The sequence below is a fragment of the Tamandua tetradactyla genome, chromosome 12 (genome assembly GCF_023851605.1).
Source record: "Tamandua tetradactyla isolate mTamTet1 chromosome 12, mTamTet1.pri, whole genome shotgun sequence".
NCBI lineage: Eukaryota > Metazoa > Chordata > Mammalia > Pilosa > Myrmecophagidae > Tamandua > Tamandua tetradactyla.
In genome coordinates, this window is record NC_135338.1 from 31,821,247 (window position 1) to 31,837,611 (window position 16,365).

At 36.8% G+C, this 16,365-nt stretch overlaps 1 protein-coding gene and 1 pseudogene across 9 annotated transcripts in view; both read left to right on the forward strand.

The window, feature by feature from the left end:
• The window catches only part of PSEN1 (presenilin 1), a 125,729-nt gene that overhangs the window by 8,415 nt on the left and 100,949 nt on the right, over nucleotides 1–16,365 (forward strand). For 5 of the 9 annotated variants that reach the window (XM_077122950.1, XM_077122955.1, XM_077122956.1 and 2 more), the window contains one exon: nucleotides 14,489–14,627. In XM_077122950.1, the coding sequence (XP_076979065.1) occupies nucleotides 14,489–14,627 (139 nt within the window). Of the gene's footprint in view, nucleotides 1–14,488; nucleotides 14,628–16,365 lie in introns of those variants that run through there. The other 4 variants (XM_077122954.1, XM_077122958.1, XM_077122957.1 and 1 more) reach the window with 4 other exon arrangements.
• Nucleotides 939–2,884, forward strand: LOC143651292 (AP-1 complex subunit sigma-2 pseudogene; annotated as a pseudogene).

Below are 16,365 nucleotides of genomic sequence, written 5' to 3' on the forward strand. Positions count from 1 at the left end.
TGACCACTGTGAGCTCATTGTATCTTAATGCTTTTTACTGTTTAAGCTCCTGGAGGGCAGGGATGAGTTTTACACAGGGCCTCATTGCTTATTGGAGTGTGACCTTGGGCAAGTTAGTTACCTTCTCTGTGCCACATTGTTTTAATCTATACAATGAGTAAAATGAACATAATAATTAGCAAATAAAGAAATAAATCTTCTCAGTGTCTGAATATGAGTTTTGCATGTTAAGTAGACAGTCAGTAAACTTTAGTAATGATCACCTGAAATGCATTACACTCTAAATTCCCTTTGCCTTAATTCATTTGGCTAACACTGTTTTGCTTGTTTTTTTTCTGACGGGTCATATGAGAACGTTAATGACAGATTACTAAGTTTCTTTTCCATAATAGAGCCCATACTTTAAGTGTTATAGTATAGATTTCAGTGCAGGCAATGGAGATAACTGATAGCACCTTTTTCTTTTTGACATCTTTTGGCGTTTCTAGGTTAGCTGAGATGGTATGTACTATTCTAAATGTTTTTGTGGAAAGAAAGGGTGTAACTTTTGCTCTGTTTGCTGATTACTAATGCTATACTAACATTAAAATTTCGACTATATAGTTAACTCTTAAAGATATATATATGGCTTAGGTCAGAACATCTAATTTGAGTAGTTAGTATACTTAGAAAATATACTATTCTTTTGGACACCATCTCTCTTTTGGGTAATATACATACTGCCATGTCTTAATTTTATCCATTTAAAAACATAGGACAAATGGTCTGAATAATCTTAAATAGAAGTTTACTCCCACAAAAGTGTATTTGAATTTTTTTTTTGTATGCCGTGTGGTGGGGGTTACATTTCATTCTTTTTCCATGTGACTGTCCCGTTATCGCAGCACCATTTGTTGAATTGTGTGTGTGGGTGGGTGGGGGAGTACATGGGCCGGGAATCGAACCCGGGTCTCCTGCATAGCAGGTGTGAATTCTACCACTAAACTACCCTTGCACCCCTTATTTGAATTTTTAATTGAAGTATAATATAGGTCATAGATGTACAGCTCTGTAAACTTTCACAAATTGAAATCCTGTGTTACTAGCCTCCAGATCAGTAAAGAACACATTAACCAGTGTCCCAGGAGCTTCCCCTGTGCCCTCTATTTAGGGAATAAACCCCCACTGTCACCACTGTTATTCAACATGGTACTATAAGTTCCAGCTAGAGCAATTAGGCAAGAAACAGAAATTAAAGGCATCCAAATTAGAAAGGAAAAAGTATACTTTTCACTATTTGCAGATGACATGATGTATATATAGAAAACCCTGAAAAATCTACAACAAAGTTCTACTAGAGCTAATAAATGAGTTCAACAAGATCAACTTGTAGTGTTTCTGTACACTAGTTATGAGCAGTCTGAGGAGGAAATCAAGAAAAAAATCCATTTACAATAGCATCTAAAAGATTTATATCTGAGATTAAATTTAATCAAGGATATAAAGGACTTGGTGCACAGAAAACTACAGAATGTTGCGAAATCAGAGAAGCCTAAATAAATGAAACGACAATCCATGCTTATGGATTGGAAGACAAAATACTGTCAAGATGTCACTTCTACCCAAAATGATTTACAGAGTCAACACAGTCTGAATCAAAATTCTAGTAGCCTACTTTACAAAAATGGAAAAGCCAATCATCAAGATTGTTTGGAAGGACAGGGGTTTCCCCTCAGCCACCGCAGCAGCTGCTGCCAGCTGAGCTCCACCACGCCCAGGCCCAGGCCCACAGTGCAGTTTATGTTGCTTTTTAGTCGTCAGGGAAAGCTCTGATTGCAGAAGCGGTATGTCCCACTGTCAGACAAAGAGAAGAAAAAGATCACAAGGGAACTTGTTCAAGCTATTTTAGCACATAAACCTAAAATGTGCAGCTTTCTTGAGTGGCGAGATCTGAAGATTGTTTACAAAAAATATGTTAGTCTGTATTTTTGCTGTGCTGTTGAGGTTCAGGACAATAAACTAATTACCCTGGAAATAATTCATCAATATGTGGAATTACTTGACAAGTATTTTGGCAGTGTGTGTGAACTTGATATCATCTTTAATTTTGAGAAGGCTTTCTTTATTTTGGATGAGTTTCTCTTAGAAAAGGGTAAGTTCAGGAAATATCCAAGAAAAATGTCCTCAAGGCCATTGAGCAGGCAGAGCTCCTCCAGGAGCCACACCATGAATATTTTAATGTGCCTGTGTACTAAATGACTATTCATTGTGTGTGCAGAATTTCACAGAGGAAATAGACAGCTGATATTCTTATGAAAGAAAATATCCTCAGCTTGGTTATCTTGTATAATAGTAATAGATTATTTCAGAACCAATACCTTTGCAATTGTATTTTCTTCTGTCCCCATCCCTAACCGATTTTTGTTTTCTTTTCATTCTATATGTGATCTTGATACAGCTTATTCCTGTCCACAACTGATTTAATTTCTTCTTGAAAAGAATAGGGCCTGAACGTCTTGGGTAATGTTTCAACTTAAACACATATGTGTTATCACTAATCTGTGATTGATCTTAGAAGAGGAAATGTTTATCAAAGGAAAAATAGCTGGAATGCTAAATCCAAATAAATAGTGGCCTAACATTCAAATTTTTATATAGTTTAAAAAAAAATTGAAACTATGTTTAGCTTGATTATATCACATTCTGTATGAGTTAATGTATCACATGAAAACATAAGCAGGAATAAGACAGGCAGTTAATATTTAGGGTACAACATTCCCAGTTTTAAGAATTTTGTAATGCCACCTTTATCACTTCTGTACTTTATAATACTATTGAACTATCAGAAAACTGTCAAAAAAACATCTTCTGCACTATCTATTGCTCAAAAGTAAGTAATCCTTTCAAAGTACCTTTTTTTAGTTAAAATTTAAATGTTCAGTTTAAATACCTAAATACTTAAATTTTGCTAGTTACAGTTTATACTTATGTCTTCGTTTAAGTGACTAACGTTTAGTTAAACTGTTGATTTATGTTTCAGAATATTAAAACCTTTAATATTGACATTATTCTGGGTATACATTTCAATAAAATATGCAGCATTTTGTTTTAAAAAGAGTACCAAATCATTGTGTATAACAAGAGAGTATAAAGTCAGTTAAGTAACATGATTAAACATCAAAATATGCTCATACCTGCTTACCATCAAAATATCTATGAAAATACATGCTGACCAAAGTTAGTATTAGGCAGATATATAGATAAGCTATTTCCATTCTTCCCATTCTCATCAAATGCACTGTATCTGAGGTACTTGGATGGGCTTATCAAATGAGAAATTTGATGGCATTGAAAAACATTGGCCTTTCATTTCCACTTTTTCCTCCACCACCATCCCATTCACTTCCCCCTGCAGTACATTATTCATATGACTCTAATGCTGCATAAATATGTACTGTCTCATGCCTGTTTGCTTTGGATGCTGTGTGCTGAACTGTAACAAGAGGTTGCTTCTTTTGTTATCTGCATACAGCTGCTTGCTTTAAAGTAGTCGATTCTGAAATAGCTTTTCTAGCATGTCTAAAATAAAAGCATTGCATGTAAAAAAAAAAGAAATACTTGAAAGAGTAAGGGGCCCTGAACAGCCAAAAGCATCTTAAGAAAAAAGTTGGAGGACTCACACTCCCTGCCTTTAAAACTTATTACAAAATTATGGTGGTCAAAAGAGGACGATACTGGTACATGGATAGATATATAGACCAATGGAATCAAATTGAGAGTTCAGAAATAGACCCTAACATTTAAGGCCAATTGATTTTTTAAAAATACTTTTATTGATGAATCTTCACACATATACAGTTCATACATAGTGTGCAGTTGATCACCCAGCTATGCGTTCATCACGATGAGGCTAATTGATTTTTTTTTTCTCATTTCCAAAAGTTTTAAGCTTTTATTTTAAGTTTGAAGTCTGGTTGGTAGGGATTGACAGTCTACAGACTTTAAAAAAAATTATCTACTTTTTATTAATATATACTTACGTACCATGTAATCATCCAAAGTTATTCAATCAGTGGTTCACAATACCACCATACAGCTGTGCATTTATCATCACAATCAACTTTTGTTTTCTTTTTTGTGAAAAATAACATATATACAAAAAAGCATTAAATTTCAAAGCACATTACAACAATTAGTTGTATTTAACAGATGTCAGAGTTCGGTATGGGTTACAGTTCCACCATTTTAGGTTTTTACTTCTAGCTGCTCTAAGATAGTGGAGATTAAAAGAAATGTTGATATAATGATTCAGTAATCATATTCATTTGTTAAACCCTACCTCCTCTGTATAACTCCACCATCAGCTTTGATCTTTCTCCCATTCTTTAGGGGTGTTTGGGCTATGCCCATTCTAACTTTTTCATGTTGGAAGGGGCTGTCAGTAATATGGGATAGGGGGATGGAGCTAGTTGACATTCTGGAGTGGCTGACCTCTCTGCATTTCAGGACTTATCTGGTCCAGGGACCCATCTGGAGGTTGTAGGTTTCTGGAAAGTTTCCCCAATGCATGAAACCTTTGTAGAATCTTATATAATGCATTAGGTGTTCATTAGGATTGGCAGGGATGGTTTTGGTTGAAGTTTGGCAGATTATGATAGGTAATAATGTCTAACTGAAGCTTGCATAAGAGTGACCTCCAGAGTAACCTGTCAACTCTATTTGAACTCTCTCAACCACTGATGCCTTATTTGTTAACAATCTGCAAACTCTTTATACTAATTTTAGAACCCTAAGTTCTAGAATGGTACCTATTTAGTTTATTCATCAAGTTTTTGATAACAGAATTCTAAACACACATACAAAATTAATGCAGTGGCCTCAGGATTTCAGTTGGCATTTCTTTAAAAGTCAAATTATAAGAAAAATGTAACAGTTCAGAATATGTACACTCGCTGTGCACCTCATGAGCCTGTTGAAGCTGTACCCAATTCTTTTGCAAGACACAAAGACGACTCATGTGATTCTAGGTATATTTGAGGCCAGTTGACTTTTTTAAAAAACTTTTTTATTGTATAATATTACATATATGCAAAGCAAAGAAAGAAAAAAAGGCAGTAGTTTTCAAAGCACTCTTCAACAAGTAGTTACAGGACAGATCCCAGAGTTTGTCATGGGCTACCATACCATCCTCTCAAATTTTTCCTTCTAGCTGCTCCAGAATATAGGCAGCTAGAAGGAATAAATTTTTTTTTTATCATCACAGTTGAATTTTCTTTTTGTGAAAAATAACATATATACAAAAAAGCAATGAATTCCAAAGCACAGCACAATAATTAGTTGTAGAAGAGATTTCAGAGTTTGGTGTGGGTTACAATTCCATAATTTTAGGTTTTTACTTCTAGCTGCTCTGAGATACTGGCAACTAAAAGAAATATCAGTATAATGATTAAACAATCATATTCGTTTATTAAACCCTACCTTCTCTGTATAACTCCAGCATCACCTTTGATCTTTGTATCCCACTCTTTTTTTTCATCACATAGTAGTATATTCATCACCATGATCATTTTTCAGAACATTTGCATCACTCCAGAAAAAGAAATAAAAAGAAGAAACTCACGCATACCATATCCCTTATCCTCCCTCTCATTGACTACTAGTGTTTCCATCTATCTAATATATTTTAAACTTTGTTCCCCCTATTATTTGTATATTTTTAATTCATATTTTTTACTCATCTGTCCATACCCTAGATAAAGGAAGCACCAGACACAAGGTTTTCACAATCACACAGTCACATTATAAACTTTATATCATTATACAATCATTTTGAAGAAACACGGCTACTGGAGAACAGCTCTACAATTTCAGGTACTTCCGTTTAGCTGTTCAAATACACCCATAAACTGAAAAGCGCTGTCAGTATAATGCATAAGAATAACCTCCAGGATAACCTCTTGACTCTGTTTGAAATCTCTCAGCCACTGACACTTTATTTTGTCTCATTTCTCTCTCTCCCCCTTTTGGTCGAGAAGGCTTTCTCAATCTCTTGATGCTGAATCCCAGCTTATTCTAGGATTTCTGACCCATGCTGGCAGGGAGGTTTACACTCTTTTACTCATGTCCCACATAGAAAGGGGTAGGGCAGTGAGTTCACATGCCATGTTGGCTGAGAGAAAGAAAGGCCACATCTGAGCAACAAAAGAGGTTCTCTCGGGGTGACAGGCCTAATTTTAAGTAGACTTAGCCTATCCTTTGTAGGGGTGAGTTTCATAGGAAGAAATCCCAAGATTGAGGGCTCGGCTTGTTGATTTGGTTGCCCCAACTGGTTGTGAGAATATCAGGAATTCTCCAAGTGGGGAGGTTGAATTTTCCCCCTTTCTCCCCATTCCCCCAAGGGGACTTTGCAAATACTTCTTTATTCACTGTTTACCTCACTCTGGGTGTATCCCACTATTTAGGGGTATTTGGGCTATGGCCATTCTAACTTTCATTTTGGAAGGGGCTGTCAGTACCATGGAGTAGGGAGATGAAACTAGCTGATGTTCTGGAGAGGCTGGGCCCTTTAGGACTTCCCTGGTCCAGGGACCCATCTGGAGATTGTAGGTTTCTAGAAAGTTACCCTAGGAACCTACTAGTTATCCTACTTACTAGTAGGTTACTAACACTACCTAACTCTCCCCTTTGTAGAATCTTATATATTGCCCTAGGTATTCTTTAAGATTGGCTGTAGTGGTTTTGGTTGGGGTTTGACAAGTTATGATAGTTAGCAATGTCTAACTGAAGCTTGCTTAAGAGTAACCTCCAGAATATCCTCTCAACTCTATTTGAATTCTCTCAGCCACTGATAACTTTATTAGTTGCACTTCTTTTCCCCATTTTGGTCAGGATGGAATTGTTGATCCCACGGTTTAGGGCCAGACTCATCCCTGGAAGTCATCTCCCACGCCACCAGGGAGACTTTTCACCCCTAAATGTCATGTGAGGGTTGACAATGATTTCACTTACAGAGTTGGGCTTAGAGAGAGTGAGGCCACATCTGAGCAACAAAAGAGGTCATTCAGAAGTAGCTCTTAGGCCTACCTATAGGTGGGCTAAGCTTCTCCACTACATACATAAGCTTCACAAAAGCCTCAAGATCAGGGGCTTGGCCTGTTGATTTGGATGTCCCCAGTGTTTGACATAGTATCAGGGGATTCCCTGTTAGTAACATTTAGTAGTTCCATATTTTTTTCTCCCATTCCTCAAGGGTCCTTGAGGAAATCAAAAGATAACCTTTTGATTATCTGCTTACTATAATCTAGGATGCATCCAAGCATTACATTAAATGATACAGGATTAAAGGCCTTCATTCTTATTCCGGCCTCACTGTGTTTCAGTTGTTCACGTGAGCTATCCAGACAGTTTGAGCTAGATTATGTGCTACAGAAAATGTAGGTTTCAGACAAAATAAACCTTTCTTCCTTTGGTCTTGGAGTAGTTGCTGTTCTGAAATACAGACAGTCTTCCTTACCCCTGTGTTCTGAATTACCTTAATCCCGACCTGATTGGCTTTGTTCTTATCTCTAAATACCAGGTTATAGATATATAAAAAAAAACCTCTCCAAATCCAGAAATAATAATTACCACTCCAGACTAAACGTGTCTGCTATAAGAGCTTACAATCTTGAACCCTGTTTTCTTAGAAGACCATACAATAATTGTCCTTTTGTTTCTGGTTTATTTTGCCTCACCAAATATCCCACAGGTTCATTCATATCATTGCACGCTTCACGACTTCATTCCTTTTTGTAGCAGCACAATATTCGATCATAAGTATACACCATTGTTCACCAGTCTAATTCTCACTCAGTGTATCCTTCAGTCACCTGCATTCACCAGGCATCATGTATAATGCCCAAAGTCCACAGTACATCAACACTCTCAATTTTAGATAATTTCATTGTTTCCAAGTGTGGTAGTTAGATTCATTTGTCAGCTTGGCCAGGTGAAGGTGCCTAGATCTATTGCTGTGGACATGAACCAATGGCATGTGAACCTCATCTGTTACTGATTACATCTGTATCAGCTAGGAGGCGTGCCTGCTGCACTGAATGATGTTTGATTTAGTTGGCTGGTGCTTAAATGAGAGAGCTCAACGTAACACAGCAAAAGCAGCTCAGCATACCTCTCATCTCAGCACTTGTAGCTCAACCCAGGCATTTGGAGATGCAGAAAGGAATCACCCTGGGGAAAGATGTTGGAACCTAGAGGCCTGAAGAGGAGGCCAGCACAGATCACCCTGTGCTTTCCCACATAAGAATGAACCTCAGTTGAAATTTAGTGCCTTTCCTCTGAAGAACTATACGTCAATTAAATAAATCCCCTTTTATAGAAAGCCGGTCTGTCTCTGCTGTGTTGCATTCCAGCAGCTAGCAAACTAGAACACCAAGGAAAAGATAACCAATAAACACACCCTCGCCAAATGGGAAATCTAAACCTCCCCTTAATTCTTGTCCCTCCCCTCATTATTTACCCCTACTGTTGCTGTAGTACTGCTGAAGTTTTCCTACTAAACGCAGCCCACAGCATATAACAGCAGCCCCCCTCCCCCCTGCACCCTGGATCCTAACACCCCCGTACGTGAATCACACCCTTGAAGCAGTTCCTGCGAAAACCCATTTATATTTCTAGTGTTAATCTGTGGGACACATAGGTCTATCCAACACTTTCAAACTTGTTCACCTTCAATATGGTAATATTACTTACAGACCCACTAGAGAACCACTTTCACTTTTGTCTATTCCCTAATATTTGAGCTCGACCTTATTAGCCAAACATTCACCCATCTCTAGCTTCTCCGTATCTCTAAGTCCCCTATATTCTATATTATAAGCCTCTGATTTTACCTTTACCATGCTCATAAAAGTGGAATCATACAGTATCTATCCTTTTGTGTCTGGCTTATTCCATTCAGCATTATGTCCTCAAGGTTCTTCCATCTTGCCATGTGCTTCAGGATGTCATTTCGTCTTATTGCTGCATAAAGTTCCATCATATGTATATGCCACATTTTGTTAATCCACTTGTTGATGGGCATTTAAATTGTTTCCATCTTTTGGTGATTGTGAACATACTGCTATGAACATTGGTGTGCAAATGTCTGTTTGTGTCACTGCTTTTAGCTCTTCTGGTTATGTACCAAGTAGTGCTATTGCTGGGTCATAGGGTGTGGTAGTTAGTCAGTTGTCAGCTTGGCCAGGTGAAGGCACCTAGTTTTGTTGCTGTGGACATGAGCCAATGGTACGTGAACCTCATCTGTTGCTAATTACATCTGCAGTCGGCTAGGAGGCGTGCCTGCTGCAATGAATGTTTGACTTAATTGGCTGGTGCTTAAATGAGAGAGCTCAACGTAGCACAGCCCAAGCAGCTCAGCATACCTTATCTCAGCACTCGCAGCTCAGCCCAGGCCTTTGGAGATGCAGAGAGAAATCACCCCAGGGAAAGTTGTTGGAACCCAGAGATCTGGAGAGAAGGGCTGCAGAGACCATCCTGTGCCTTCTCACATAAGCAAGAACCTCAGATGAAAGTTAGCTGCCTTTCCTCTGAAGAACTAATGAAATAATCCCCTTTTATTAAAAGCCAATCCATCTCTGGTGTGTTGCATTCCAGCAGCTAGCAAACTACAACATAGGGTAACTCAATATTTAGTTTCCTAAGGAACTGCCAAACTGTCTTGCATAGTGGCTGTACCATTATACGTTCCCACCAGCAGTGCATAGTGTTCCGATTTCTCTACATCCTCTCTAACATGTATAGTTTCCTGTTTGTTTAATAGCAGCCATTCTTACAGGTATGAGGTGGTATCTCTTTGTAGTCTTGGTCTGCATTTCCTTTTTAGCTAATGAGAATGAACATCTCATGTGCTTTTGAGCCGTATGTATTTGCTCTTCAGAAAAATGAGGATAGATTTTTAACAAGGCTTCCACATCCATTCAATTGGGAAAGAATAGTCTCTTTAACAAGTGGTTCTGGGAGAACTGGATGTGCATTTATATATATATATATGCACAAGACTGAAAGAGGACTCCTATCACATACCATATACAAAAATTGGATCAAATATGTAAATATAAGAACCAAGACTATGAAACTCCTAGATGAAAATGTAGGGAAGTGTCTTCAAGATCTTGGCTAGTCAATGGTTTCTTAGACTTTACACCCAAAGCACAAGCAAGAAAAGAAAAAAATAGATAAATGGGACCTCATCAGGATGAAAAACTTGTGTGCCTCAAAGAACTTGATCACAAAATTGAAAAGACAACTTAATCAGTGAGAGGAAATATTTGGAACCAAATCCAGAAAGAATATGTAAAGAAATCCTACAAGTCAACAATAAAAAGACAATCCAATTAAAAATGGTCAAAAGACGCAAATAGACATTTCTTCAATGAGGATCTACAAGTGACCAAAAGTACATGAAAAGATGTGCAGGATCATTGACTGATAGGAAATGCAAATCAAAGCCACAATGAGATACCGTTTCATACCCTCTAGAATCGCTCCTAATAATAAAACAGAAAATTACAATTGTTGGAGAGGATGTGGACAAATAGAAACACTCATTCATTGCTGGTAGGAATGTAAAATGGTGCAGCTGCTGTGGAAGACACTTGGCTATGTTCCCCAGAAAGCTAAGTATACAATTACCATATGACCTGGCAAACTCACTTCTAGGTTACCCAAAAGAAAGCAGGGATTTGAACAGATACTTGCTAAGCCAATATTCATAGCAGCCATTATTCACAATTGCCAAACAATGGAAGCAGCCAAAGTGTCCATCAATAGAAGAATGGGTGTATACATACAATGGGGAATATTATTCAGCATTAAGAAAGAATGAAATTCTATTCATACAACAACATGGATGAACCTCAAAGACATGTTGTGTGAAATAAACTGGGCACAAAAGGACAAATAGTGTATGATCTCACTGCTTTGAAATAATTACATTAAACAAACTAATAGAGTCAGAATCTGGAACATAGGTTACCAGGGCTGTGTTGGAGATAGAGAGTGGGCAGTTAATACTTGTACAGAATTTCTGTCTGGGTTGATTGTAAAGTTTTGGAAATGGATGGTGAAGCATTGTATACTCCAAATGGATTGTGAATGTAATTAACAACACTGAATTGTATATGTAAATGTGGTTAGTTTTGGTCATGTGTATGTTACGAGAATAAAAATTAAAAGATCAGGGCAGTGCAATGGTGGCTCAATGGCAGAATTCTTACCTGCATGCTGGAAACCCAGTGCCTGCCTATGCAAAAAAAGAAAAACAACTTGAAAGAAAAATTTTAAATATCAGACATAGGACTTGGCAGCACAGTGAGCCCTATTGTAAATGATGGACTACAGTTAATAGTACAATTATAAAAATGTTCTTCCATGAATTATATTAAATGTAGCACACCAATGAATGCAAGATGTTAATAATAGGATGGTATATGGGGAAAAAAATACACCCTAATGTAAACTATGAATTATAGTTGTTAGTACAGTTATAAGATTCTTTCATCACTTGTAACAAAGGTAACATAATCATAGAAAGTGTTAATAATAGGAGGGTGAGATGGGAACTGTATTTTCTTCTTCATTTTTCTGTAAACCTGTAACTTCTCTAACTAAAAAAAATATATAAAAAATGCAAAAGAAAGGTCATAATCTGAATGATTCAAATATAGGTAATTAAGCGTTAATTTGAACTCAGTAACTTTACTAGAAGAAAAAATTGCATCATGCATTTCTTTAGTCCTTTGGTGCCTGCATCTTTTGCTCAAAATATGGTTATTGTTTTTTTGAATGAAGTTTTGAGTTATAGTCACACACCATACAAACTATCAGAAGTCTAGAATCATTGGCTCACTTGCTCACAGTATCATCACAAAGTTGTATGTACATCCCCATGATCAATTTTAGAACATTTTCATTAGTCTATAAAAGAAAGATAAAAACAATCCTCCCTTACCCCTTATTCTCCCCATTGTTGACCCATAGTATTGGTGTAGTACATTTATTACTGTTAATGAAAGAGTATTAAAATATTAGTTAACTCTAATAGGTTCATTTTTTCCCTATATACACCTCTATTATTAACTCCTTGCAATAGGTTCATACATTTGTTCTAGTTCATGCTTTATGAATTTTTTATGAAAAAATCACCATCAGAAAATAAAAAAGGAGTGTATAGACTCAGTCAAAGATACTGAGGTGAAAATGAAAAATGAAACAGGTCATTGACAAAATATTTATGTTCTTGGTAATATTTTAGCTATTGTTTATTAATTAGAAAAAGTTTCGCAAACCTAGAGGTAGTAGACAAAATTTTATGAACATAAAAAATGAGTTGGGTTGGTCAGCATAGAAAAAGAAAGACATTTTTGAAGATATGCCTTATGATCATTCAACTCTCTTTGCTTTATATCTGAAGTCATTAAGTGTTTTCATGATTGAAAAATACTTGGTTTTACAGCCAATCCTCATTACCAAGGAAGTACCTTGAGCTGACAGTAAATTTGTTAGTACAAAGTTGTTGACAAATTAATACATTTCTGATTTACAAATTGGTCATATGAGGATTTGGTTGGTGTGAATGGATTTACTAGGATTGAACCAACTCTGAGTGACCTGGTGTTCTAGTTTGCTAGCTGCCGGAATGCCAAATATCAGAAACAGAATGGCTTTTAACAAGGGGAATTTAATGAGTTGCTAGTTTACAGTTCTAAGGCCAAGAGAATGTCCCAGTTACAAGTCTATAGAAATGTCCTATCTAAGGCATCCAGGGAAAGATACCTTGGTTCAAGAAGGCCGATGAAGTTCGGGGTTTCTCTCTTCAAGTGAGAAGGCACATGGCAAACACAGTCAGGGCCTCTCTCGGCTGGAGGGGCACATGGTGAACACGGCATCATCTGCTAGCTTTCTCTCCTGGCTTCTGGTTTCATGAAGCTCCCCAGGAGGCATTTTCCTTCTTCATCTCCAAAGGTCGCTGGCTGGTGGACTCTGCTTCATAGTGCTGCAGCATTGTGTGCTCTCTCTGAGTCTCTTGTTCTCCAAAATATTTCCTCTTTTATAGGACTCCAATAAACCAATCAAGACCCACCCAAATGGGTGGAGACATGTCATCCCTTAATCCATTTTAACAACCATTCTTGACTAAATCACATCATCCAGGGAGACGATCCGATCACAGTTTCAAACATACAGTATTTAACAGGAATTACTCTACCTTTATGAAATGGGATTTTGATTAAAACATGGCTTTTCTAGGGGGCATACTTCCTTTCAAACCAGCACACCTGGTAAAGTCCTATTTCAGATCTAATCTGGGAGCCTGCAAGTGACAGCAGACCATGAGGTTCTTAGAAGTCTTGACCTTGGGGAGAACACATGAAAGACAGGCCTTCTCTTCCTTCCCCAAATATTTATTTTATCTTATTAGTGAAGTTGTAGGTTTATAGAAAAACCTTGCAGAAAATACAGAGTTCCCCAATAGTTTTTCTCTTATTGATGCTTTGCATTAGTGTGGTACCTTTGCTAAAATTGGTGAAAGAATATTATTACAATTGTACTCTTAACTGTAGTTCATACTTTACATTGGGCTTTACTGTTAATGTTGTACCATCCTATTCTTCTTTTTAATTTTACTTCCAGTAATATATATATACAACTTTAATTTCCCAAGAAAGGTTTATGTTTACTGACTGTAATTTATGAAAGTGTTTAAAAATTAAAGTATAATCAAATGAAAGGGAGGGATTGTAACCAAGAACTCAGGATTTAAGGGATGATTTTGAATACTTAATCATTATATAAATATTACTTTTTCTTTCTGGCATATTGAAACAAACAGAGGGAAATAACTGAAATCTCTGAATTGTAATCCAGATGCCTTCATCTTTGATAATGATTGTATAGCCCTTATCTTCTGCCTTTATGATTGTAAAAAACCCTGTAACTAACCTTCATTTGTACCCATTTATCCAGTTTTTTAACTTTAGAATCTTCTAATTGCTAAAGACACTCCCTAATGTATATTAATGAAGGATGTTGGGTTAGCCCAGAACTAACCCACCCCAAATCTAAAGTTATCTTGATGACTCAGACTGGATCTAACCAAAGTGGGCCCACCCGACATGCTCAGTGTCTTAGACTTTAACCTACAAGTCACTTAACCTCATTCTGCCATTTTCTTTCATACATTCTGACTAAGCAGGTAATCAGTCTACACACACTCAATAATAAATCACCTCTAATTACATCATCTCAAGCTACTGTGCTCATTATCCTAAACCCTGCCCATCTTTTCTCTAATAAACTACCTGAATTACAGTAGTTTGGGAGATAGATTTTAGGCTACTAGGCCATCTGCTCTCCTACTACATGCCTAGTAATAAATTCTTTCTCTCTTTGAAAAAAAAAATTAAAGTGTAATTGTAATGCACAAAGAATTGTTTTCTGTTTCCTTTTTCAGGATCCCAAGAGGCTTTGTGTTCTGTGAAAAGTATTTCTATACGGTTGCTCCAATGACAGAGTTACCTGCACCTTTGTCCTACTTCCAGAATGCGCAGATGTCCGAGGATAACCACCTGAGCAATACTGTACGTAACCAGGTACAGTGTCAGCTTCTGAAACTGCTCTTGCCATAGAGAGGGCTGTGCAGGCTTTTTTTATTTCACCAAATTGTCTATTTGTTGAACTTCAACTGAGGGGGGTTGTCAGACTTCCTCTGTTTGAATCAGAGACAGAGCTAGGGATCATCTTCCCACTTTAGACCCTCCCCCTCACTCACTGCTTCCTCAGTTCTGTCTCTGTACACTGGGGTCTTCTATGACTTTTCTCACAGATTGCCCTTTCTTTACCTCCTTTATGAAGTACCTTATCAGTGAGGTCTTCCTATGCAAAATAAAGACATTCCTCAGCTCCCCTTTCCACCCTGCACCCTCGTTCACTTACTCCACTTTACTTGTGCATAGCATGTGTCAGTATTTGTTACATGCTGTATGTTTAGTTGTCTCTTCCTACTGTATGTAAGCTGCTTGAGGTCAGGAGCATTATATGATTTGTTCACTGCTGAATCCTCAATTCCAAGAACAGTGCTTGAATATTTCATTTTTAATGTAGTAGTATTTATATCCCTCATGCTCAAATTTTTTTCTGCTTTTTTTAATACCTAAGTGACTAATAAGTTGAATTGAAAAGGTGCTTCAGAGGAGGTAGATTGACAGAGGATTTTTGTTGAAATTACATGTATTTCATGGTTTAGTTTTAGTGCTAGTGCTCTCAGGGGTTTCTTCCAGACCTATTAGGGTAGTATTATGAAGAAAACCAGATCTAATTTCTTTGTTTAGTTTTGCTGTGCTATTAAAAATATGATGTCAAATAAGTTTCCGTAAAAATATCTTCCATGACTTGTAAAAATTTTCGGCATACATTTTCATTTAAATGTTCCACTTACCATGGATAGTTATTATACCAATTTTACAATTTAAATACCTGATCAGGATCACATAGAAAATTAAATTCATACCTGGAACTTAAAACTGTACTTTCTCATTCCAAATCTCCTGTGAGCTTTCTATTCTTCCTATTATCTCTTACTTCAGAAAAATGTTATGATACTGAAAGCAGATAAGTATGAAAAAACCCTAGTGAAGAAAAATTCTAAGCCTCTATATCATATATATTCAGTATATAGTATTTCACCTCAAAGAAAGAGGAAAAGAATCTCACTGTTAAGTTTTTTAGCTATAAAGAATCTATTGTAAATGTTCTGGATGGTCATGAAAGACGGGAGTATGTCCAAATTTAAATTGGACATAGATGACTCTCTTGTGGATCAACTGAAAGCATCTCTTCTATTGTAGCTCTTCAACAGTAGAGTTATTAAATACAAAGTATGCTAAGACAAGCTTCTGCAGGAATGAAAAAATCCCTATCAATGTAATTTTTTTCCTTGTTTTTTCACTGGCTGGTTTAGAGGCTCAAAAGGAAAGTTTATATCTTTCATACTACTCAAGGAAAAAAAAAACTAACCTATTAAGTGTCTTCAGTGTGCTAGACTCTGTGCAGTTACTGTCACAAGTGTGTAATTTTAGGACCTTACATTTTCGGGGCACATACCATAAGTGAGCAGATTTCCTTTCTGTGTTCTTCTCTTTGGAATACCTAGTCTTTTCAAGTGCCTAGCTATATGAGTATATCCACTAGAATACACAAATTTCTATTTTACATTAACACAAGAAAAGAAAAGATTCACTTAACCTGATTTTAAAAATTGAAAAGAGAGTAACCTCCGTATAGACTGTTCAAAGTAAAAGGAAGTGGATCCTCTATTCCTTTCCTATACTC